The sequence below is a fragment of the Solea solea genome, chromosome 2 (assembly GCF_958295425.1).
Source record: "Solea solea chromosome 2, fSolSol10.1, whole genome shotgun sequence".
Taxonomy (NCBI): Eukaryota; Metazoa; Chordata; class Actinopteri; order Pleuronectiformes; family Soleidae; genus Solea; species Solea solea.
The window spans coordinates 22512393-22537777 of record NC_081135.1 but is presented as its reverse complement, the minus strand read 5'-3'; the positions used below and the strand labels follow the sequence as shown (position 1 = coordinate 22537777).

At 42.0% G+C, this 25385-nt stretch overlaps 2 protein-coding genes across 2 annotated transcripts; both read right to left on the bottom strand.

Moving 5' to 3' along the window:
* Nucleotides 1-1577: 1577 nt before the first annotated feature.
* On the bottom strand, nucleotides 1578-9427 carry LOC131448302 (lysophosphatidic acid phosphatase type 6-like). The gene is made up of 12 exons (XM_058620623.1): nucleotides 8179-9427; nucleotides 7613-7820; nucleotides 5505-5697; nucleotides 5254-5382; nucleotides 4218-4348; nucleotides 3974-4053; nucleotides 3800-3887; nucleotides 3503-3635; nucleotides 2872-2972; nucleotides 2629-2721; nucleotides 2356-2521; nucleotides 1578-2267 (listed from the first exon to the last, which is right to left on the bottom strand). Exons 3-12 carry the CDS (start codon nucleotides 5688-5690, stop codon nucleotides 2133-2135), a joined length of 1242 nt encoding a protein of 413 aa, XP_058476606.1. The 5' UTR covers nucleotides 5691-5697; nucleotides 7613-7820; nucleotides 8179-9427; the 3' UTR covers nucleotides 1578-2132.
* Nucleotides 9428-11909: 2482 nt separating this feature from the next.
* On the bottom strand, nucleotides 11910-24922 carry LOC131448309 (gap junction alpha-5 protein-like). The gene is made up of 3 exons (XM_058620634.1): nucleotides 24707-24922; nucleotides 14213-17524; nucleotides 11910-13850 (listed from the first exon to the last, which is right to left on the bottom strand). Exon 2 carries the CDS (start codon nucleotides 17430-17432, stop codon nucleotides 16287-16289), a length of 1146 nt encoding a protein of 381 aa, XP_058476617.1. The 5' UTR covers nucleotides 17433-17524; nucleotides 24707-24922; the 3' UTR covers nucleotides 11910-13850; nucleotides 14213-16286.
* Between the last annotated feature and the right edge of the window lie 463 nt (nucleotides 24923-25385).

Here is a 25385-nt window from a genome sequence, read left to right as displayed (position 1 = left end):
CAAACCAAACTATGACCTCATTAAGATAATAGTATTATTAAAAAAGCACAAACATGGACCGTCTGTAGAAAGCGTCTTTTTTCTCCGTTTTTACCATTAAGAGCAACACATTATGTGTGAGGATCCTGGCAGCTTTGCAGCACAATAATAACCTTGTCTCCATTTGAACTTGTGGATGATAGTTGATGTGGTGCTCTAAAACTTTCAGGACTCGACTTTCGCCAGTGTGAATAATACTGCAAATACCCAGATGTACTGTGTGTTCTTCTTGTTCCTGTTGTGTTCCTGTTTTGTTTTGACTCTCTTGTTGACTCTGGGTAATAATCATTCCCACAGCAATAAACCCCCAATGGTCAGCAGAATGGGACAGGAGTGGCCCAATGCCACAGCAGGTATGCCAGGTATTATAGAACTAGAACTAGGTAGATCTGGTAAAAAAATTAGTAAAGCAGGTGTGGTGTCCACACTGAGACGTGCAGAAATGTAAACAAGTACTGCTTACCATCCAGTTGACTTCCTCTCTTTTCTCTATTGTATAAGCTTGTCATGTGTTTCTCCATTGGCTTTGGTGCAGAATAGCCTACCAGGGCTGTGGTGATGGACTACAAATAAAAGATATTGTTTTGGTATATACATGTTGTCCATGTAGTGTGGTGTATGTGTGCATGTGTCTACGTCGCTCTTGGCTATTCACATCTAGTCAATTATGCAGACTAGTTCATGTCTCGTCATTCTAAATGTCAAAACAACTTACAGTACCAATGTTCAGCCAGAGCGAGTTGTCCCGAGATGCACTATTTTCTATTTGATCACTTGTAAACCTTATCTGCTGGCTGATTGTTTTTAGACATGTTTGCATGTTATCAGGAGGTACTTAAGTGAGAGCTATTTGAGGACACCTTTGACGTATTTCAACTCTATTAACCTGGTTGTTAAATCGACTGGTAGAATTGAACCAAAAAAAACTACATTGATCAAATGTATTCATTTATGCCTCATCAACCGTATACTTAGAAAGTAGCAGGTCATTACAAACTCCCAACAATGAGGTATAATTAATTCTAACAATGTAGAACTCCAGTCTATGTAATGGGCATGTGTTCATGCATAAATATACTGTATTCCCAGCAAGTCTCTGTAAGGCAGCAATCTAAAAGAAAGTCGCTCAATATATCCATTTCTGCCTGTTCTACTTATCAAAACATTCCGTCCACATACTAATGTACAACCTGCTTTGTGCGCATCTTAAAATCCAGATACAGCACATAAAATGTTTTGTAGTCCCTTAATTAAACGACTGGATACAAGATGTGATTGTGAGCTCAATTTAACTGGCAAATTAACTGCATCACCAATTAGATGCAGGCTCTTACAGTGACATGTAGTTCAAACATCAGTATTCAATACTGCGTGTAAAACTAAACGGCAGCAATGTTTTGAACTCTGATGAGAAAGACGTCTGAAGAATTCTGTATTTTTCTTGTCAACAAATTCCAAAAAGAGCTCAAACAACCATTTATCTTAGCAAAGCATGATTTGGTTCATGCCTCAACTGTTGTCACAAATCAAGTCATGCCTTTTCAATGGGTGACATTTTCTTTATTACAGGAAAAACTGGATACAACCATGTTCAAGAACCATTAGTAAAACCTGTTCAAGTCCAGCCATTATAGGAAAGAACTTCATCTAAATCATCTATTTGCCATCTAATGGGGGTGGCAATGAAATTCATGTCTTATGTTTTTGTGATCAATAACTTGACTGATTTACACATGCCAATATTTTACAGCCACATTTATCTCGACATAGACCAAATCACAAAAGGATACTCTGCTGCAAGTTCATCAGTGCATCTGTTCCTGCATGATCTATGCATCGTGCTGTTGTGCTTCACCAGTGTTTTGTGTTACATTTCCTCTAGGCTATAAACTTTATTACAGTGTTCATATGGAGAGGTAGACTTTGATTTTAACTACATGATCTCTGAAAATGGCTACAGTATAACTTGTCCATTGTAGTCGGACAGTGAGGTAAAACTAAATGGAGGCTGGATGCTGTGAAAACTGAAGATGTTAAATGAACATGAAGCAAGTATCAGTGTTAAATGTCACTGGTAAAGGTCTGTTGAGGGTTCAGGGCTTGGTTAAGCCCTCAGTGCTGTTACAAAGGGACTGGTGGTCTTCTAAACTCAGCGAGTATGCTGAAACAGCCTTTTTGAACTCCTGCAGGGGGCAGTAGACTCCACTACAACCTGGAATAAGTTGATCCTAAAGAAAGACAAGGAATTTGAGTAAATCATACAAGCAAGAAGAAGACACAACAGCTTAAAAATGTAGACTTATTCTCACCCCTTACCTGGTCATTGTATGACACTTTAACAAAGGCCTCATTGGTCTTTCTGTGCTGATGCAGCTCCAGGGTGATATCAGCAGCGTACGGAGGCAATTTCATGTCAAAAATCCCCAGAGCCATCAGAAAGGGAACCAAAGTTTCGTCGTGTGCAGAATACAAGAACAGCTTTCTGTTTGAGAAAGGATTTGAATAAAGGATTTGAATAAAGGACAATGAGTGTACTGAACACAGCCGAGTATGTGCAAGAATGGGTGTGTTCATCCTGAGGCGTCCAACCTGTTTGTCTCCGATGAGTTGCCCTGTAGTTTCTCCTCCATGTTGGTTGACATCATGTGCAGCAGTGGTCCCACACACAGCTGCAAGTTCTCGCTGCCAAAAACAAGGCATAGGAATTAAAGATGACCTGAACTGAACTGATAAACTCTCCTTTTTCACGTCGATTCTGAATTATTGTTGAACCTCAACATCTACACGTTTACAAAAAGTCCGTCATGTGCTCACTCATGTGTTTAAACTCACCTCTTGCTGGGTTCATAGACATAACATATTGTATCGACAGCTCTCTCTTCCACTGTCTTCCTCCATGTGTCCAGCTCTGGTGGGCAGGGCAGATCATGGGCCTGTTCAGGTGCACAAATAAGACAACATTAGAGATTTGTGTCATTAATGACTGTAAACCACAATTCTGCCTATTGTTGGAAACGGACAGGAAAAAGGGTCAAGCTGAAACTAAAATGTTGTTATTGCTTCATCTTCTGTTTAAAGGGAATATGGCTGAATTAAGACATGTCATACATTCATCTGTATTTAGCTTTGGCTTGTGAGTAAAAAGAAAATCACTTCTCTAAAATCAGCTATTATCCAAATTATTCAACCTTCAAGTCCACAAATTGATTTTTCGTAAAAGTGGCTTTACATGTATTAAATGTAAAGTAAAAGTAACAAATGTCTTCAATTATGCCTGATGACGAAACCCTGGCACTTGTTTATTTTTGCTATTAGATCAACAATTACCTTTATTTTATTTCTACAGAACGAGCAGTTTGCAGAGCTGCAGTGAAGGCTAAGTCTTAATAATATTCGTATGTATTCTGATAGCTTGTGTTGAGACCTAATGAAAGCCATATGAGTCATGATGCGGCAGCGTCACCTCTCTGGCAACGATGTCGTCCCTAATGAGGATGAAGTTGATAGACTGGTGAGCAGGGATGCCCAGTGCATCCTGGATGCTTTGCAGGTCTGCTGCAATGTCTGGCAGAGTGGACGACTCTGCCCAGCGGTGTCTGCACAGAACACAGATACACCATGACAACCTGTCAGAGGCATCTCAACTCTGCTCATAATTTTGCACAACACATTATTCACGATCCCAGTTGTGTGGGGCGAATGCAGAAGATGGTCTGGGCCTTGACAGTGAGCTTGGAAACTGAAAATCTACCCCGCGTACCTGCCAAGGATCTTGAGCAGCTGGCATCCGTGATAGTTTGGATACAGAATTTCATTTTCTGCATCTGTTGTCTCTATATGAACAATTCCTTCAAATAGAGCAGAGAATTACACACACAGGTGAGATAGACCAGAATAAATAACATCATGCATCATGTAGAGGTTTCTACACTACCTTTTTGTTTTTGCTTAAATAGCCCTGCTACCAGACACTTGGCAGATTCAATGGTCCTCACAATGTTAGTGGAGCGCACACTAAAGATGAGGAAAAATAAGAGGTCATGGACGGCAGCCAACTTCAAAATAGCAAAGCATTTAGGCTGATATCCTTTGTGCTGCACTTGTAAACCCAATGCCACTGTACAGTACAGATAAATGCTCATACTCTTTGTCTTCCCATCATGATGTACACCACTTACTAGACCTCAGCTGGGATAAAAGTGGAGCTGAGGAAGGGAATCTCCTCAATGTATTTTGTCCTTAGCCTCTTGCCCAGCTCATACAACTGCTGCATTCCCAGTGTGGTTAGCTGACCAGGAAATGTGCCACCCTGTAAAAAGCAGCAAACAGGATCAAGTTTTACTCACAGGAAGTGAACATAGCACAGGTGTGGCAGAAATGCATACTGTAGGATTTTGCATGTGAAACCCGAATAATGGTGTCCATCTACATGGACACAGTGACCAGCGTATCGGACCCCATCTCACTGGACTGTTCTATAGACAATCCAGAGCAATTACATAGAGAAAGATTGTGAATGAATGAACTTGGTTAAGAGTCCTATGTTGTATGCTGTCGTTGTAGTAAATATCAGTGTCCACTAGAGGGAGGAAAAAAAAAACATCTGAATCAATGAATGAAAACAAGTGCAGCTTTCTCTATACCCACAGGGAGCAGTTCCCATTTTGTGACTCTATAAATCACTTGTCACTATCAATATCTATTAACAGATATTATCTTGTCATAAAAAAGAAAAGCACAGATGAAAACAACATTGTCTATGACTCCCAGCAAGTGTTCAAGTAAATTACACCAGATTCCAGTCACACCTACATCACACCTTCATTAATCATTACACCTGTTACAACAGGTCTGCATATCTGCTGTAACAAAGGCCAAGTGGCTGGACAATAGTCTTTATTGGAAGCACAGTGATTCACTTATTTTATCACGCAAGACTATTGAGCCATCGGTCACACAGCGGTGAACTGCTGCCTTACAGCGAGGTCGAAATCCCAGTCAGTTCGAATCCCGGGTTCAACCGGAGGGCCTTTCTGTGTGGAGTTCACATGTTCTCCCTGTGTGCGTGCGTGGGTTTTGTCTCCTGTTACATTAACACTATAAACTGATCGTAGGTGTGAATGTGAGCGTGTTTGTCTCCGTGTTTGACTGAATTTGTTCCATCTTCACTTTTCTTATACGGCGGATTTAACAGTGCAAATATTACCTACTTACCGTCAGTGTGTTTGCCCGATAGCTGTCTTCTATAGGAGCTGGGGGCCTGGGGCCACCATGAAGGTCTGTCACTACATAGTTGATGTTCGTGTGTGTTGGAGGCTCCAAGAGCGTCGGCACCCACTGGGCCTTTGACGAGACAGATGTGCCCCAAAAATGAATTGTTATTCACAGACACAGATTATGAGGCAGCGATACCACATGTATTTTTTAACAAAGCTGATGAAACAGACATGAAAGAAGAGCCTTACCTCTATCACATCAGGTATTGACTTTAACGGGGTTCGAGCACCATGTCGGAACAGGACTTGGACCAGTTTCAGTTTGTAAGAACTGGAATTTGTGTCAGTGGAGGTGGATTTTTGTGACCACAGCACCGAGCCAAAGGCTGCAGTCACTGACCCAAAAACACCACACCTGGACCAAAGATTCCTCATGACTGCGCTGTGAACAGAAAAAGATGATCGTTTTAGTGAGTCTGATTCAAAACACAAATCTCAGCGATACTATTAAGAGGAACACAGACTTATTGTTACCAATAGAAATATTATCTTTGATCACACAACAGGCTTTCAACTCATTAGCTCCACCTTCCTGTGCTGTAGTAACCTGCTCAAACAGCTTATTTTGTCAGACAAGCCAAATAACAAAGACATTCAGTTTATTATGATCAAATACAAAAACACCCCAGAAATAAATCACTCATATCAAGACACAAATCGTTGTTTGTTTTCTAATAGACTTTCATTGATCAACTTTAAATAAAGCGAGAAACGGAATCATAGAATAATGGACAAGTTGATGTCTTCAAAATTGTTTGATTTGTATGAAGAGAAAACCTCCAAGGAATTAATTTACACGAGATGTGTTGGCGTCTAAAAACAATCAGCCAGCAGATAAGGTTTACAAGTGATCAAATATTTTTCGTGATCAAATAATGTGACAAAATTGATTAATTGTACGGTCAATAAAACATCAATAATATTACATTTAAAGCAACTGTAAAATTAAAAACTATGACCAGTGCACACGAGAGTGCAGGAAGGGTGTGAGAGGTGTTGTGTGACAGAAGGACAGCAGTAAAAGGGAAAGTAGACGGTAGTGATGATGTTTGGCTTGTAGACAGTGCCACTGTCTACAAGCCAGGAGGTGGCAGAGCTGAAGATGCTGAGATTTTCAATGGGACTGACCAGGATGGAGAGAATTATAAATGTGCATATTTAAGGGACAGCTCAGGTTGAACAGTTTGGAATTAAAGTAAGAGAGTGAAGGTTGAGATAGTTTGGTCATGTGCAGAGGAGAGATAGTGATTATATATATATAGGGAAAATGATGTTAAGATGGAGCTGCTGGGCAGAAGGAAAAGAAGAAGAGCATAGAGAAGGTTCATGGTGTTTTCTAATAATCTTCGGATATCTGGCTAATTCACAATGCCCCAATCTCAATCTGGTTTGAACAACAATGTCCTTTAACTTCAATTCTTAAGAGACCTTATGTCAGGTCACAATTTCAGTGGAAATGAATGACATGACTTTTTCCTTTTACTGGTATGGAGTTGTCATTACACATGTCTTTAATACAATACAATGTGGATATCTCCACCTAAATACAGATACAGTTAGATATATCTACAATTGAATTCTGACTAATTCCAGTTCTTGATATCTTCTGTTCTCCTGAAATTATTGCTAGTCAGGATTGAATTGTAGATATCTCAACCTGGTATTATTAATATTCAGAATTTGGTTACATTTGAACTTAAAAAAAGATATATATATTTATGATGACATAAAAGTAAAGAGTGATCAGGGATGAATAAAGTTGTGGATAGGAAGAATACGATAAGATAATATTTGATGGAATAAAATAAGATAGTCCTTTATGAGACCCATGAAGGGACAGTAGTCATAAGTAAAGGTAACCCAACAAAGATGCATTCAAACATTTATGAATATACAAATACTGTATAATCAAATTAAATATTGATACAGTGAGTATGTGGAGTATATAGAATATTTACACAATGAGCTTTATAACTACAGATGTTCTACCGGTTTGCATATTTGGGACATTCCACTGTCTCTACAGTGGGTGAACATGGTGGTGTTATCCAACGATGAGGTGTTCATTTTGACTAAGAAGAACTGAATTACCATTGTTTTTAGCACTTCATTATGTCCACACTAGCTGTTTGATGTTATGTTATGTTAAGACTCGCCATACTTCAACACAGTTCAACACAAGACTGTTTGCGACCACAGAAGCACGTTAATAAACACGACTCAACTGTGACGACAACACGGTAACAGTACGTTTGAGCTCGAGTCGCTTGTTTTCTTTAATCACAGGTGTCACTTACTTTTCAGAAGCGGAGCTGAAGAGGAAACTGCTTGTCAAGTTATGTGTTGTTTAGTGTGTGTTTGTTGGCCACAGCTCTGCCCAAACTTGAGAAACGGCTGATCAACTGTTGAAGTACGACGATGGACAACTCAATTCTGTTCACTCTTCAGTTTTTTATTTTTGGGGCAGAATGGGATGAACGGGATGTTACAGAATAGGTTAATAACCTAGGATAAACAGAAAAACAAAGCCATTAATAGCATATCATTTAAATTCATACTTCTAAATATAAATAATAATAATAATAATTTTAATTTTACTTGATAAATGAACTTATTCAGATTAATTAACTCAAATCACTCCAAAATGTTAATCATTAAAGTAACAAAGCTACACCAAAGGTTATGACTAAAGTACTAGTAGCAAAAGCACAAGTAACAAAGTACTTCAAATCAATATCCCTATCATTATAAATCATATAAGTTTCAAAATTATTCAATTTAAATACACATTGCATCCACAACCACACAATCAAAGGCGTTTGGGAAGTATAGCCTCCAAACTTAAAGTTCCACACTACTATACCAGTGGTGTCTTCAATCGTTCATCAGGAGCTGTGACTGTGAGGTGTCTCCAGGGGAAAGCAGACTGACTGAACCAACTACAAACATTTTAACACCATGCTTCCTGTATTCCTCAGGCACTTCCTTCCTGTTACCTGGGGCTCCACCACTGATGTGGTTGCCCCCTGCAGGTTTGGAGTGTCAGGGATCTGTTGGTATGTGGGATTGTGGCTCTTTGCTGAGTGAACCAGGTTTTGACATAACACCTCTCACTTGACCTCCTGGTTGTTCAACCCAAGGAGGTCACACCAGCTCTGTGATGCATTGGATTCAGTTGTTCCCTTGTCGCTGCTCTTCAACTGGAAGCAGGACGACTATCCGTCTGACATCTCTGTGAAGAACTGTTGCAGGTTTTTTGGTTGATGGCTTTCTCAACTTTTGAGTGGGCTTCACAGTTGAGACTGGGTAGCTGGGAAAGGTTCTGACATGCACATCCCTTACAATTCCGTTTTTGTCAGCATTGACATCAACGACTCTGGCAAGCCTGAACTGACCTCGCAGAGTGTTTTGGTCAGCAAGCCAGACAACATCCCCCATGGCCACGTTCCTGTGTGCTGTGTGCCACTTGGTCCTGACAAAGAGGTTTGTCCTGCCAACTGGCTCCATTTCCTCCAGAACCGGTCAACTTCTGTTTGGATAGCTCTTAATCTCTTGTAGCTGTAGCCTTCAAAGTTAAAGGTCCCTGGGTCTCCACTGGGTCCAGCTCTTCCAAGTAGAAGTGAATTTGGGCTGATGTACTCTACACAGTCCTCCCGACTCTGAGTCCTGGCATCAATAGGTCTTTCATTGGCGAGGTTGGAAGCCATATAAAGGAAGGTTTGAAACTCACCCCATGTGAAGACTCCATTTCCTCCTAGATTGTGCAAAGCCCGCTTCACGGTGTGGACAGCAGCTTCAGCAGCTCTGTTCCAGTGAGGCGAATCTGCTGGATGGATTTTCCAGCTCCACTCTGTACCATGTTTGGAGGCTTCATTTTCAAGCTTTGACTTTTCCAGCCCGTCCAAATACATGTAGAGCTCCTTGAGGCTAGGTCTGGCTCCGACAAAGTTTTTTCCAGGATCTGACCACAGTTTCCTCGGATGTCCTCTCAATGCTGTGAATCGTTGGTAAGCCAACAGGAAGCCTTCAGCTGACTGGTCACTGACAAGGTCAGTGTGCATAGCTCTGGACGCCATGCAGCAGAAGACAACTCCCCACACTTTGAGCTTCCCTTTTTTCCTCACTTCGTCCTTCACTTCAAAAAGGTCCAAATAAGTCCACTGTTGTGTACTCAAATGGATTGGCCGGTGTTATGCGCTCTGACGGAAGGTCGCTCATGATCTGCTGGCATCTTCTGGCCTTGGCTTTTCTGCATGTCACACAGTTGTCAACAATCTTCTGAGCTATTTTCCGGCCTCTTACCACCCATGCTTTCCTTCTCATCCGGAGGAGTGTGCCTGCGATTTCTTCATGGTTTGCTTTGTGAGCTTCTTGAGCTAGAAGAGTGGATACCCATGATGTGCAGGGCAAGATTGGTACTGCAGTTTTTTCCTCATTAAAGATTTGGAATCTTCCTCCACGGAGCAAAAGTCCAGTGTTTTCATCTCTGACAACAGCAAGTCTGCTGAGAGTGGTGTCTGGAAAAGTTATCTCCTCTTGAGCTGCCAGGAAGAGATCCCTGACTGCATCTTCACACTCCCTGACGGTAAGTGTTGCTTCTTTGGCTCTAGATTTGATCTGGGCTGAAGAAGTTCTCTCCTTCTTTGGCTCCTTTGTAACTGAAGTTCTGGCCAGCTTTTTCTTCCACTCTGTGGCAGCTCTCCACACCCACGCAATGACTCTAGTCAGCTTAGTTAAACTGCTGAATTTGCTGATGTCAAGGATATTTCCCACTGCAAAACCAGCGGGTGGTCTCCGGACTTGGATTTGGTGTTTATTTCCACTAGGGCTGCTTTGCAGGTCCTTGGCTTGGTCAGTTTTACTTTGATCAGAATCTGGAGACATTGGAATTGCAGTGGCAGATGGGGCATTTTGGTTTCTCCTCACCTGTGCTCTGGTCAGCACAGCTGTAAAACATTTTCTTTGGAGCTTGTTTATACCTTCTTTGGCATATGCAGCGACATCTTTGGCTGACTTTGTCGGCCACTCATCCACAGGTCGTAACAGAAACTCTGGTCCATTCTGCCATACAGAGTCCTCTTTGAGGTCTTCTGGGCTTCCTCCTCTTGTTATGAGGTCAGCAATGTTTTGCTCACCTGGAATCCACCTCCAGTCGTCAACTGATGTGGATTTCTGGATCTCTCCCACCCTGTTTGCAAAAAAGGTCTGGTACCCATAACTGTCTCTTTGTATTGCTCCCAGCACGGTTTGGCTGTCCAGCAGATGGAGCCAACTTTCCACTTGCATTCGACTGCGCTTTTCGATGCATCTTCTGAGTGTTGCAGCAAAGACGGCACCACATACTTCTGCTTTCACTGGTTCTCCTTTTTGGTCAAGTGGTGTGAGCTTTGCTTTGGCCTCAACAAGCCGGACCAGGATGCCTCGCTCAGTCTCCCACCTGAAGTACACAACAGCGCCATAGCTCTGGTCACTTCCGTCAGAGAATGTTACTCCCCAGGGTCCTCCAATCCTTTTGACTGGTGGGAGGCTTCTGTGGAAGGTGATTTGGTTGAGCCGGGTGTATTCCTCAAACAGGTGGATAGCTTCTTCTCTAAGTCTTCCAGACAGAGGTTTGTCCCGTGTGTCTCGTGTTAGAGCTTTGCCTCCAGCTTCCTGAAAAGCTTTTCTGACTAGGATGGCTCCCTTTTGTTTGGTAGGTGTGGCCAGGCCTATGGGATCATACAGGCTAGCCACTTGGCTAAGAAGTTGTCTTCTAGTCAGTGGGTTTGAAGTTTTTTCTCTTACCTCTTCTCCAAGAAGATTTTGGCTGATTCTCATCTTCTTTTTTCTCTTTGAGAAGTTGGTTGAAGTCATGAGATACAGTTTGTCAGATTCGACCAGGAACCCAACTCCAAGGGCTCTGTTGTCTCCTTCTCTCCTTTGGTTGGGAAGAATGAAGACTTGATCTGATGATTCTGGATGTTCTGATGCATTTGTCTGCCTCCCACTTTGGCCTGACCGGACCCACGGCTTGAGGAAGAATCCGCCTGCTTTCAGGACTTCTTCGACTGTTTTGGTGGTTTTGTCTAGCTTGTCCAGGTCATTATGGGATGTCAGGATGTCATCCACATAGGCATCCTCTTCAATGATCCTATGCTCCTCCTCCAGGTAAGTGAACATAGGCAGTTTTGCCGTCTCTCTCATGGCCAGTTGTGCGATGCACCCTGCTGGTCGATCATCAATGTTAACTCTGGTGATGGCATATTCCTCAATTTCTCCATCTTCACTCTCTCTCCAGAGAAATCTGTGGAGATGCATCTCCAGGTCTTCAAGCCACACAGAATTGTACATTTTCTTGATGTCACCTAGAGCAGCATGGACTCCTCTTCTGAATCTCAATAACACTGCTCGGATGGGGTTGAGGACATCAGGCCCTTTCAGAAGGAGGTCGTTCATGCTGAGCCCTCTAAACTTCTGGCTGCTGTTCCATACCAGTCTCACAGGTGTTGTAATGGAGTGTGGGTTTGGCGCCACTAAGTGGCTGACATACCATACTGGGCCTTTCCAGTCAGCGATGGTTTCCTTGGTGAGTTTCTTTGCTGCTCTCCTCTCTACCATCTCATGGACTTGAGTTGTGTATGCCGCCCGCCACTCTGGTTCTTTCTTGAGCTGTCTCTCTGTCTGTAGAAAAGTGGCCTCCACTGCATTTCTGTTCTTGGGCAGGGAACTTGGATCTTCAATCAGGGGTATTTTGTGTCCCAGTGAGCCTCCTGAATGTGCGCATCCTTTTCCACGTAGGTGAGGCCTTGTCTGATAATCTCCAGTTCTTTCTCCTCACTCAGAGTCATGTCTTTACCTCCCGGTTGACAGTTTCCACATCTGCATCCTCCACACATGGGTTCGCAGGCTGCTCCAATGCTGTCCCATTTCCACCAGTCTAAGAACTCTTTGCCAGCGACTGTGCTTTTGGTTTCAGCAATTTCCTCATACTTCACTGCTGTGGTCCTCATTGATCGTGCAAAGTGAGTCTCAGAGTTGTGTAGGGCCATGTCCCCTACTTCAAAGAGGTCTGGATGCGCTGCGCCGACTGTCTTTCCTAAAGGGCTCTCCCAAAGGACAAGATCTCCTACTACCTTTACTCTTTGTGGGGCGAGTCTTCCTTCACGGTGGCTGATGAGAAGCTCTACGCACTCTGGTCTGTGAAGGTCTTCCAGACTGGTGTCAGGGAAAAACTTCTTAAGTTGTTGCGGTTTGATGACTCTGTGCACTCTTGCAATTTCATCCAAGCCATAACAGATGAGCTCATGAGCTCTCTCCGTGCCTCTAGGTGTCTTGACTCTTACTTTGAGTAAGTATCTTTTGGTCTTTACCTTCATGGCCATGCCTCCGACTCCATGGACAACAAGTGTGATCTTTTCACTTCGCAGTTCCAGTCTTCTGGCAGCTCTGTGAGTGATGTAGTTGGTGTCTGATGCTAAGTCAATGAGTGTTCCAATCTTCTGCCCCGCATTGGTGGTTACCTCAAGAAGCATAAGCATAACTGGTAACTCGCATGTTTTTAAATCCATCACTCCCGGTAGGTTTTTTTATTTCGGTAGACTGGTTGGCTTTATTCTCACCACTGCTTGTGGAACCGGCTGTGGAACTGCCATCAGTTGAGGCTCTGATCCTCTTCTTTCCTCTTCTGCAATTCTTTGTGCGGTGAGGAATTCTGCTCTCCTGGCCTCAAGGTTGCTGCCGAATGTTCTCAGGTCTTTTAATCTGCCTTTCAGGTGTGCTGTCTGATCATGTGGAATCCATTTTTCCCAGTCTTTCAGGCTTGCTATTGCCTCATGGATTAGCCTCTCCGCTCCTCTCAGCTGCAGTTCAAAGCCGTCTCTATTGATAGCAGTGATGGGGCTTCCTTGGGCTCTTTCACAGGCTTCTTCTGCTTTTTCAATTGCAGAGTATATCTCTTCTTCACCATATCTTGGCCAGAGGTTGGATTGGACCGCTTCACGGATGTCCCCCAGTCTCACATCACACTCTTCTATTGTCTTTTCAATCCCAGCCTGCTGGTGCATGTCGAGCTTGACTTCTTCACCCTTCTCAGCTCCTGCTTCAGCGTCTGCCAGTAGTCCAGCCCTGTAGTCCTCATTCGCATCGCTGACACACCTTGCCAGGGAACTGAGCTTGTTGAACTCCTCTTGTAGTTCATGTTTGACCAGGCCATCTGCAGCTTTGCTCAGGTAGTTTGCCTGTTTGGTGAAGGCACCTTTAGCTGAGGTCCTCTCTTGCTTCAGTTGCTTGACTGTTTTGCCAAAAGCCTCCTCCGCCATGGTGAAGAGTTCCCAGTCCTTGCCTTTAATCCTTGTCCTCACTGTCCACGATGGTTATTAACTGTCAAGTTATGTGTTGTTTAGTGTGTGTTTGTTGGCCACAGCTCTGCCCAAACTTGAGAAACGGCTGATCAACTGTTGAAGTACGACGATGGACAACTCAATTCTGTTCACTCTTCAGTTTTTTATTTTTGGGGCAGAATGGGATGAACGGGATGTTACAGAATAGGTTAATAACCTAGGATAAACAGAAAAACAAAGCCATTAGTAGCATATCATTTAAATTCATACTTCTTAATATAAATAATAAATGATAATAATAATGTTAATTTTACTTGATAAATGAACTTTTTCAGATTAATTAACTCAAATCACTCCAAAATGTTAATCATTAAAGTAACAAAGCTACACCAAAGGTTATGACTAAAGTACTAGTAGCAAAAGCACAAGTAACAAAGTACTTCAAATCAATATCCCTATCATTATAAATCATATAAGTTTCAAAATTATTCAATTTAAATACACATTGCATCCACAACCACACAATCAAAGGCGTTTGGGAAGTATAGCCTCCAAACTTAAAGTTCCACACTACTATACCAGTGGTGTCTTCAATTGTTGATCAGGAGCTGTGGCTGTGAGGTGTCTCCATGGGAAAGCAGACTGACTGAACCAACTACAAACATTTTAACACCATGCTTCCTGTATTCCTCAGGCACTTCCTTCCTGTTACCTGGGGCTCCACCACTGATGTGGTTGCCCCCTGCAGGTTTGGAGTGTCAGGGATCTGTTGGTTGGTGGGATTGTGGCTCTTTGCTGAGTGAACCAGGTTTTGACATAACACTGCTCAACGTTCAATTCATTTGTCGTTCGGCAAAACTATCGCCTTGCGTTAAAGACGAAAGGCAACATGGGAACTGTAGTGTAGCAGATAGCACATAGTACGACTTGTACATTAAAGGTAGATAATTAAAAACTACAATACCCGCCATTTACAGCTGACATCGGTCCTCCTCTTCTTCTTCGTTGTTTACTTGTGTTGGAGGGAAGGTATTAGAGTCTGAGGCTGCCCCCCTGAGGCGATACGTGTACCTGCATTTTAGAACTTAGAACGCCAGTGTTCCAACAATGTCATACTTTGTGCTTGGAATTTTGATTAATTAATTAAAAAAAAAATTTTATTTGTCAAATATGATTTTTGTTATTTACATGGCTTGGAAAAGGGTTGTTTTTGTTGCTTCACTGTCCACCTTGTCCACCTTGACCTCCTGTATCATGGAGCCCTGGGGTTCATCACCAGCTCTGCATTCATAACCCATCACTTCACTTCATACAGCCTTGCTCACTTTGTGAAGTCTACAACACTGTTTCCTGTTTGCTAAGTATTTAGAACATAACTTCTGATTCTTTCAAGGCTATCACAATCTCAGGTCGCCTTCTTCTTAAAGTTAGTCCAACTATGGTCCCTAATCCTTGAAGTCTAAACTCTGGTCTAGCAAATATGAGCAGCAGTCACTTTGATAATAAAAAGGATTTAATTATTGCCGCCTTGTATATATCATAAAAGCTCAATTTCCAAAGATGTTCATTCCCAAACCTATAAAATAAAAACAAACAGTAGAAAATAAAATGAAATACATTCAAAGACGTTGACAATAATATACAAGGCATTCAGTCAAATTCAATATTTATACAATGGCTCTAGGAGAAATACAGAAAAAAACACTAGTGCAATGTCACCACCAAGTGGCAGAATCTCCTCATAACAAGCAGGATCCTCCTATTTTGCCTTTTTTTTTATCCTGACAACAGGAAAATCTTGTAACAGACTACATTCTCTCACCACTTCTACACTAAGGCTCCTGTCAAATACAAATACAAATACAAATGACAACGTTTTACTCACACTGTTTAGGATTATTGAATTACATGTTGTTTTTTGGCCTGCTGGTACTTTATAGTGCAATCCGTTTACCAAGTCAACAAGTGGCAAAGTCACAGCTTTCCCGTGGCTTAAGGAAAACAAATATATAAAACATGTTTCATGTCGAAATAGATTTTTTTTTTATATAAACATTAGAGCAGGCACTTATAAACTTAATTCATTGCAAATGCACAACAAGCTTCACAGTTTATTGTATCATCTTCGTATTTATCTGTTATTGCATCTTTTATTTTTTTGCAGTGGGAGAGAAAACACTTGTGCTTGTGCTCCTTAATATGAAATAATAATCTACAATTACTAAATAGTTGAGATGTGTGTAATATTTCGTTTTATGATGAATGATTCCTAAAGTCAACTCACTCCAAGCAGCGTGCATCACATCACTCTGATCTCTTTCATTCAGTTTTTGGCATCAACTGTTTAAGAAAAAGATAAAATTGTGCAATATTCAGGTATCACACCTGTTACCCTGTTCTCATTCCAAACATGTAGTTGTCAGTTCATCCAGCTCTGGAACCAACTGTCTGCTCACAGAGCTCACACATGTCAAGTTTACAGATCTCAGCATTGTTTTAATGTACACATATAATTAAAATGTTCCGCCTCAAACACAGAGTTTGCATAGTGCTAACCTTCTGAAATCCTCTTGTTCAACTGATCCCTGTGTCACTCTCTTTGCTTCTGAAGATCTAACCCACCCTCCTCTCTTGCTTGTTTCCAGCTGTGAGCCTACACGGCCAGGTCGTCTTGGCGAGCCCGGCCGCTGCTCCCACTGGTCTTGCTCAGGCGACGTTTTTCCTTCATGTAGCCTACGTGCAGCAGAGGTGATGGGGAGCAGCTGTTGGGCAGTTCCATTGGTGCCTGGTCATATCGCATCCTCAGGAAGTCGTGCCCGTCCTCCAGGTTGTCACAGCTGTGGTGCCGCTCAGTGGCCATGTTGACTGAGTTCTGCTGCAGCGCCATCCTGGTGTTGAAGGGATGAGCGGCCATGGCGGTCATGGGGCTCATGGAGCTCGGGTCAGCGAGACACTGAGTGAAGTCAGGAGGTGGGGTGCAGGTGGGTGGGGGTGGGCTATTGGGCTCCAAAGCTGCAGTCACGGCCACGGTCACAGCTCTGTGCTTGTTTCTCTGCATCACTTTCTTGCGTATGCACTTTCTTAAACTCTTCCACCCAAGGTGGTAGAGCTCCAAAACAGAGAGTAGCAGAGACACACCGGCCACAACCAGCATGAAGACGATGAAGACGTTCTTCTCTGTAGGCCGTGACATGTAGCAGTTGACAGGGTTGGGGCAGGGCCATGACTTGCACAGGTATAGAGCCCTGAGGAACACCCCATAGATCAAGTATTGCACTACAACAAAGGTCACCTCCATTACTGTGCGGATCAAGATACTCAGGATATAAGTCTGAAGCAGTGCTCCTTTCAAGCGAACACGACCAGGCCCATCAGGTCCCACTTCCGTCCCACTATCCCTCTGCTGAAGATACTCCTTCTCTCTCTCCATGTCTCCTTCACCCTCACTTCTGTCCTCCCTCTCCTCCCGCTCCCTCCTCCGCTTCTTCTCCTCCCTGCGCACTATGTGCATGGCATGCCCCATGTAGATTAGGGATGGTGTGGAAACAAAAACAATCTGCAACACCCAGTAGCGGATGTGGGCGATGGGGAAGGCACTGTCATAACACACGTTGGTGCAACCGGGCTGCTGAGTGTCACACAGGAAGTCGCTCTGCTCGTCGCCCCAGGACGACTCGGCCGCTGTGCCCAGCACCAGGATGCGAAAGATAAAGAGGATGGTGAGCCACACTTTCCCGACTGAGGTGGAGTGTTCCTGGACCTCCTCTAGGAAATTCCCCAGGAGACTCCAGTCCCCCATCACTGCTCACAGGCCGAGTGCACTCCTGAGACAAGAAGACAGGGAGGAAAAGGAGAGTGAAATGGGGGGGTAGTGGACACGAAAGGGTGTCACTGAGGTGGAGGGGGCAAGAGAGAAGGGCAGAAAGAGAAAAAAAAGATAAATGCAGATGATCAGTCAGTAGGTTCTCGATAGTCCTGCATGTTTGTACTGTATATGGCATCATATAAATGCATAAAAATAGCTTCTCTGTCTGTGAATCGACTGAACACAGTAGCATGAGAACAACCATTCTCCCATGAGAGAGAGACAAACAGAGAGTTTTGTTTTAAGAAGAATTATTAAATATAATTTTGCATGTGTTTACATTCCTTCTCGCCCCCATACCAAATGTTGTATGACAGACAGAGGTTAACTGGCTATCATGGGGGGGGGGCAAAGCCTGAGCGGAACATTCTCCATCTGGCCTGTGGCACATAACCAGCAGATGTCACTCACAAGAGCAGAACAGCAGCTTTGCTGTGTGCCGCCCTCTCTGTTCTGATGAAACCCTCTTACATTCTGCAATCTCAAAGTATCTGAAAGCATCCATCAGATTTCTACGTATGTGCACTTTCACCTTTTGACTTGACCACGAGTGAGAGTTTGGGTCGGGGCCCAAACATGGCAGTAACAGACTGGTCTAATCTCAGCTGAGAACGACAGTCCACCAGGAAGCTTTATGGGCACCATAAACGACCCCCATCATTGACGAGTTAAGAAAATCCATGAAACTCTTTTACTGTGCAAGCAGAGATCAACGACCGATTAGTTATAACGTGAAGGAGGAGGACTGATGGTTGCAATGTGACAGGTTTTTCCAACACGTCACACATCTGAAGTCACTGCCCTAATGTTACAGATAACATACACATTTCTCAATCTGTGTTAAGAATAACTGTTACTTTAATGGTGTGCCAGGTAGGAAAGAATATACAGTATAATCACCAAGAGTGAAAATAAGCCAAACAGGGAGGTGATGTTATCTCTTACATCCCTTAATTTCCTTTCAAGTGTAATCCAAAAGCGGCTGTTTCCATTTCCCTCACAGACACGAGCTACTTCTATAGCCCAGTGTGTTCAGAGTTCTGAATTGCTTGCTGACACTTATACTACTTATATGAGAAATTGTCTAAATGACCATGACCATCTGTCCCTCTGTCGGTCTCTCCCCCTCCCTTAGTGTCTCTGTAAGTATATATATGGCAATAAGATGGAAAATCAGAGCTTTGTGCTCTTTATCTGGAGATGTGGGAAACAAAACACCCCCATGAGAACATGAGGGAGAGGAAATTTCCAAACTCTATCAACGCCCAAGGCTGAAACACCAATAACATCAGAAAGTCTGTGTTCAAACACTTGTTTTCCAAAATGCACCTAATACGCGTTTATATCACACTGGTCACAGTTGGAGTCTGGTTGGCTGATGAGCTGGGTCTCTGAGGGGAACTGGCTCAAAGACGTGACTACGGGGTAAACCTATTTTTGTGTCACAGCCACATCTCTCACTAGTATAGGACCACAGTGATTACACCCTTTAGTAATTGATCAATAATTAGTATTTGATAACTGAACCCAGATGTTCTAGATTCTGGGCTAATGCTAAATGTCAGATTTTTTGGGGGCAACGATTCCTTAAATGTTGTTAACAAACCATTGGGTAAAAAAAAAGAACGCATCACTGAAATGATTCATCCTAAAGAGGGATTTAACCAAAGTCCAATCCATCCAATTGTTTAAACATTTCACCCTAAAACACATACCAACCTCACAGTTGTTGTTTTTTGGAAAGCTGTTGAAATATTTTTATTCTGTACCAAAGTGACAGACTTCATCATAATCATCACATCACATCATAATCACCTTCTGTCATTGTCAGAGCACACACAAAGAGAATATATACAGTACACAGTCTGAGTGGTGGGAATGGGTTGTAGCAGACAAACTAAAACTCATGTGCCAGGGGAAAGGCAGCCTCCTTCCTCTGACAGCCTCTTCCTGTTCTCAGAGGAAACAATGTCAAACAATATGATTTCCATGCGACAAAAGGGACGGGGTATTAAAAGGAGAGGGAGGGAGGGGGGCCAGCTAATCTATTCCCTCTTCTAAAACCACCTTTTGCCACGATTGGCTCTCTGTGATACCTGTGCTCCTGCTGACTTCAAGTAATAACCGAGGATTTACTGGGATAAAATATGCCCTGCGCCGAACAGTCTGGTCTGCCTGTGGACCATCATGGCTGTCATATTTGTTTATAATTTCTGAGGTAGCATGAAGCAGAAGTAATGGACAATCGGGTTATAAGGTAGTCAGAGCGGTGAACTGTGTAAAAAAGGAGTTTGTGCAAGTTAACAAAGTCAAGGACGGGCATCAGCTGGACTGAGCAGCAGCTAAAGAGAGGTAAAGAGAGGAAATGCCGCTTCTAAACTTCATCAGTGAGGTTTAGTGACGGCTGCTGCTGAGCAACAGGAGTAAATGCTGTGTGTTTTCACTACCCTGTAGCACAACAATAAATCCTACAGCCTGTTGGTTGGACCAGCTTCAGTTCATACCTTAGAGGGCAGTGACTTGAGTGTGGGATGATACCATCATCTTACAATGGACAAGCCCCCTTTCTGAAGTTTTCATGGGTCGATCAAGCTGATACAACTTGCAGGCAGGATTTGCACATAGTGAATACAGATGATTTACACCCAGGTTTCTACATTAAATAATTCAGTGTAAGTACAAAGTACAAAAGTGCCAAAGTTGAACTTTTTCCCACTGCAGAATGAAAACATGCACGATGAGCCGAGCCAACCCATCTGATAATTGCTCTACAGGTGAAATAGTGATCTGAGGGCTTGATTAGATACATGGAGCCAATTGTCATCAGGACAAGACACGAGACAGATCAGAAAATCAGAATCATATAAAGTAATAAGCCCTATTTGACATGTTAAAGTGGGAAAACCACAGGTCTAAATAAAATTGATGATGCAGTTTCCCAAGTTTCAAGTTACACGCTGGTTCACTGCAAGGTTATTGTAGCTGTAGTTAACAGAAACGAACGAAACATTTTCGTTAAGTGAAATAAAAATAAAAACTAGAGTTAAAAATAAAAGAGAACAACTAACTGAAACTGAATTGTGCTTGTATAAAACTAATTAAAACTAACTAAAATCCTATTGGGTTCATATGAAGTGTATTTATTTTTTCTCTGGTGGCAATTTTGAAAGGTTTTATTTAATGGAGCCTTTTCATACATTCATAATAAAATGTTTTTCATTCATTTGTTTGCATTGTGGGACATAAGGCTCTACAAGTTAAATATAACATTTGTTATCTAGTCAATTGGGTTGAGTTGAAGCAAACTTTTTATTTTTTTTTATTTTGCTTGTGTTTTTCTCAGATTAAGCTCCTGAGACTCCTGACTCACAAACAATGTAGTGTATCTCATGAGGGTTATTTATTATTATTATTTTTATTGTCATTGTCATTATTATTATTTACGTTGTTATGCTCATGTGTGTCTTTAGACTGTTGGCTATACTAACACACACTAACTGCATCCAAATTTAGCAGTATGATGCACATTGTGCACGTCAGTCTACTGTCTTGTAGACTGTTATATTTGATTCAGGGATGGTTGTTCATTTGTCCTTATACATTTTTAAAATAGCGTCTATTGCTGGGTTTTTAGGACACAATACTCATCATGACCTTTTTGAATTGAACGCTAAAACTAATAAAAACATTTACAAAAGCCTTTACAAAAAGTAATAACAACTAGCAAACCAGCTCTAAAAAGTAATTCTATCTAACTAATTTTAAAAACAAAAAGTCAAACGCTAAATGAAAACTACAACTAATGAAAAATCCAGAACTATTCTAACCTTGGTTCACTGTCCTCACTTACATGAAGTGAACAGAGCCATCGTTAGTGTGATTAGTAACACCTGTGCTTTTCCCACTGACACATGTCAAAATGGCACTCACACACACACACACACACACACACACTGATTAATACATACAATTAGTTTGTTTTATATAAACAAATATTCACTGTTTTTTTTTTTTTTTAAAGTTCTTCATTAAGCCATTGCAGTATGTTTTAGATCTCACATGCTCAAATATAGCGTCATTTATAGTTTGTGTGATGACATGAGAAAGATTACAGCTACTGATGAGTTGTGAGTCCCGACACTGGCTGGTTCTTGTCTGCCTGCAGTGAGTCGAGTCCACAGAGCGGGAACAACAGGGGGCAGGGTTGATTTAAACATTTCTCCACTGATGTGCACTTTTCACCACTATATGTCATGTGTGACAGACTCCGGATCCTCATAGAGGACCAGGATACACTGCCCTCTCCACACTGTCCTCATAAAAAATACAAGCAATTATGTGGTGGGGTATACGTTTTCTAGGCCTGCTTCCCTTTAATGGGATATGTTTAGACTAACATCAATAAGTAACATAAAAAAGTATGTGCACGATGTTGTACATTAAGTGCAGTTGTGCTATTGTGTGCGTAAGCGGATTTGCCGGAGATGAAGACTTTTCGGCAATCTCTCTGCACACCAGGCTGAAAACCACGTCACCTGACTAACTAATGCACCGTTTTCATTATAAACACACAGTAAGAAAAAGGTATTAATATCCGAGAAAACATTATTTGACATATTCTAGAGGGAAATATTTGGCCTCACAGAACAGAACTCAAAGTTCTAAAACCTCGACCGACATTTTGGTTGTTTTTATTTAGTCTTTGTTTGTTTTAAAAAAAAATATATATAAAAGTTAAACCACTCCAACTCAAAATGTTAATTTAAATGCAGTGGAAATAATTTAATCAGTAATGACACATTTCACTCTTGTCATTATGGACTCTCTTACAGACACAAAGGTTACTTTTACTACTTTTGACTACTTTTAATACCGCCAACCTCATTACATTATTATTTAAACACCCCAATACCGTCCAATAAATACTGTAGAAGTAATGATTGCTTATTATTATTATTTCACAACCCTTTTTTAAAAAATATTAATATTAGCTGTTGCTTGGTAATTATTTGTGTGAAGTTATGTGTTGCTCCTCGTGCGCTGGTCCTGGGAGCTTAATAATAAAAATATCTTTGCCAGTAAGAATCAGTGTTACGCTGTTGTGACAGCTCAGTAACGTTTCAGTGGAACAGCCACAGCACCAGGGGAAGAAGTAAACCAAACCACACAACTGCTCGATGCACTTACATTGAAATGGTACACAAGTTCCTTTTGTCTCGTTTGAAATCAACAGATGCCAGGATGCCGAGCATAGTTGTTCAGCTCAGTGATGGTTATTTTTACTCTCTGAGGGCTCAATACTGTTTTATAAGATGATTAAGTTATAATGGAGAGTTTAGAAGACAGAAAAAGGGCTTGTTTTTATTTCATTTAGTTAGTACAACTACTTGTTGTAAGTTCAAAGTGTTAAACTTAAACTTAAACGTAAACTTAAAAGTGTGGAGAATGGATTTCACCGTGCACTGCCGCAGCTGTTTGGCTGCAGCGTGCACGTCACTCCCGACGAGTGCCAGGATTACGGCCAAGGATGAGCATGTTTAAGTTTAGCTGTGTTGGCTTGTTGGAGGCGGGAGTCAGGGCTAGTGTGACCTCTGAGTGGATCTGATGTGAGACGAGGGGGGAAAAAACCCACTCATGTAAGTCACCTGTTGTCACCCCTAAACAGACCAGCATGAATCTCGGCTGCCATATATCAGTCACACCAGCAGAAGCCAAAGGGCCGATGTGCTGCCTGCTACCTTACATGGCTGTCTGGCTCTTCATCTGCCCACTAGTGTAGTGTACACAGACCCACAGCCCTGCTATGATCTATTGCTTGGCTGCAAATGGCATTACATTGGCGCTGTCAGGCCAGACAACTGCAAGATGTTTAATCGAGGAAAAATTGTGCCGAGCACACTGCTGACTGAAATGTCTGGAACGCTGCTAGTCCTGTGTAGTGACAGACTCGATGTTTGGCTTTTTGTTTTCATCCTTTTAAGTCCAACTTAATTGTTGATGACATCAGTTCATTCCTTATGGTAATGACTTCAGTGTTACTGGATCAGTGATGTTTACCTTGCTATAAATCCTTCCACTAAACTTCCTTTTCTTTAAGCGTCTTTAGTGTCAAATAGAAAATAACTGACACAGACACTAATTAATGTACATTTAAATTTCTATTTGGTTAATCATTTAAGCAGCATTTTACGTGCTGTTTTTTACTCACTGGTGGATGGTAACATTTACTCTGGTACTGTGCAGTGCTGAGGTTCATGTTCACTACTTTTTAACGTTTTAAAACATTTTTGCAACTTAACCATTATTTCAGAAAGACATTTTGTGATTCCCCCCCCACATTATTTAGGATATTCAGATTTATTTGATTATTGGTATGTAATATGTCATTTAAACATGGAACTCTAGCCTCTAACCTTGCTCTAATAGTACTGAAATGATTTTTATCCTGTGCTCTTGACGTTTCTCATCTGGAGCGATATGACTGAAGCGATGCATTTACTTAAAAACTATATCTGAAAATGTGTAACACAGACCACAACACTTACACATGTATTAATAATGTATTATGTTAACTGTTAAATACTGATATAGAGTTATCTGTATTTTTAATATTTGGCTTTATGTTCTTGTACACTCTAGAATAAATGCTTTTCTTCAGTTTTTCTACATCGGTTTATATTCTTGTTTAGTAATTGATTCTGTTAATTCAGATTCATGAACAACAGCTGCGTTTCTGTCGGTATCAGAGCAAGAAAATCACCTTAGAATTTTTAGTAGACTTAAATAGTTATGCTACTGACAGCAATTGACCTTACTGGTGTATTTTGTAACCATTTAATGTCAGAGAACACTCTCTCAAAGACTTCATTCAGCACAAGCTCATTGCTGGTGGCTTTTGTGTTTTAAAGTCTCTTCTTTGTTTGAATACATGTGTCTCTGGGAGTTATGAGGAGAGAGCAGTTGGAGGCAGACACGTTGAAATGAAAGGAGTGAGAGTGAGCGGGATGACAGCTGTACCTGCACACTGAAGACAGGGACGGTGCTCACACACACCAGGCCTCCCAGACCATCGTCCCAGAAATCCCCAAGCTTATACAGAAATAAAGCAGGAACCTTACAGTGTTTACTCAAATGTCTGCATCCCTGTCGTCTACATCAGAGCGTTCCTGATATTCCTACATCTCATGTTTGTTTATTCAGTGGCTCACCTGCTGTTCTGCTGGTCTTGGACGAGTGCTTTTAGAGAAGTAGAAGCTCCATGTCTGAGCTGTGGTGAGACGTTGTCTTCCTTTGGACAAATGGCAGGTGAAGATGAGCAGACGACTACGAGCTGAGCGCGATGCAGGACAACCTTCTCCTTCTGAACTCCAACAGCAGCTTTTCTGTCATTAACGACGTCTGAGCTTGATGTCGTCCCAACACCAAACTGTTAGTCCACACATGGGACACAAGAAGAAATGCAGGGCCATCACGAGAGCCCCCCCCCATGGCCCTCCCTTCTGTCTCCTCCTCCATCTCCTCCTCCTCTTCCCCACCACCCCCCTTTCTTCTTACATCCCTGGTGCTCTATTTTCTGCTGGGAAGTGTTCTCCGGCAACAGGGGAGGAAGTGGAATTGTTTTCTAGGATCAATGGCAATTCCACTCAAGAGCAAACTTCCAGAGTGCTCTTACCAAGTCTTCTATTGCATTTACAGTACCAGTGACGTTCCTGCAAATTTAAAAGAGATTTTCTATTTTTATTTAAAAGGTAAAACAAGAGTGTTTTCTCAGGTTGTGAGCATTTCAAGCAAAATTGATGACTGAATGGAAAAAAAAAATCATAATAATTTATTTCTTTTCCCATATGCAACCCATTGACGGATTTCAATAGGCCCAAATTTAGGGTT

Bases quoted from the DNA above. Each gene is read 5' to 3' on its own strand.
- LOC131448302 (XM_058620623.1), bottom strand. From the start codon at position 5,690: ATGAGGAATCTTTGGTCCAGGTGTGGTGTTTTTGGGTCAGTGACTGCA. The intron at 4,349-5,253 runs GTAAGTAGGTAA...TGCTTTTTACAG, and splicing joins ATCGGGCAAACACACTGACG to GGTGGCACATTTCCTGGTCA. The intron at 3,888-3,973 runs GTAGTGTAGAAA...CTCTATTTGAAG, and splicing joins ATTTAAGCAAAAACAAAAAG to GAATTGTTCATATAGAGACA.
- LOC131448309 (XM_058620634.1), bottom strand. From the start codon at position 17,432: ATGGGGGACTGGAGTCTCCTGGGGAATTTCCTAGAGGAGGTCCAGGAA.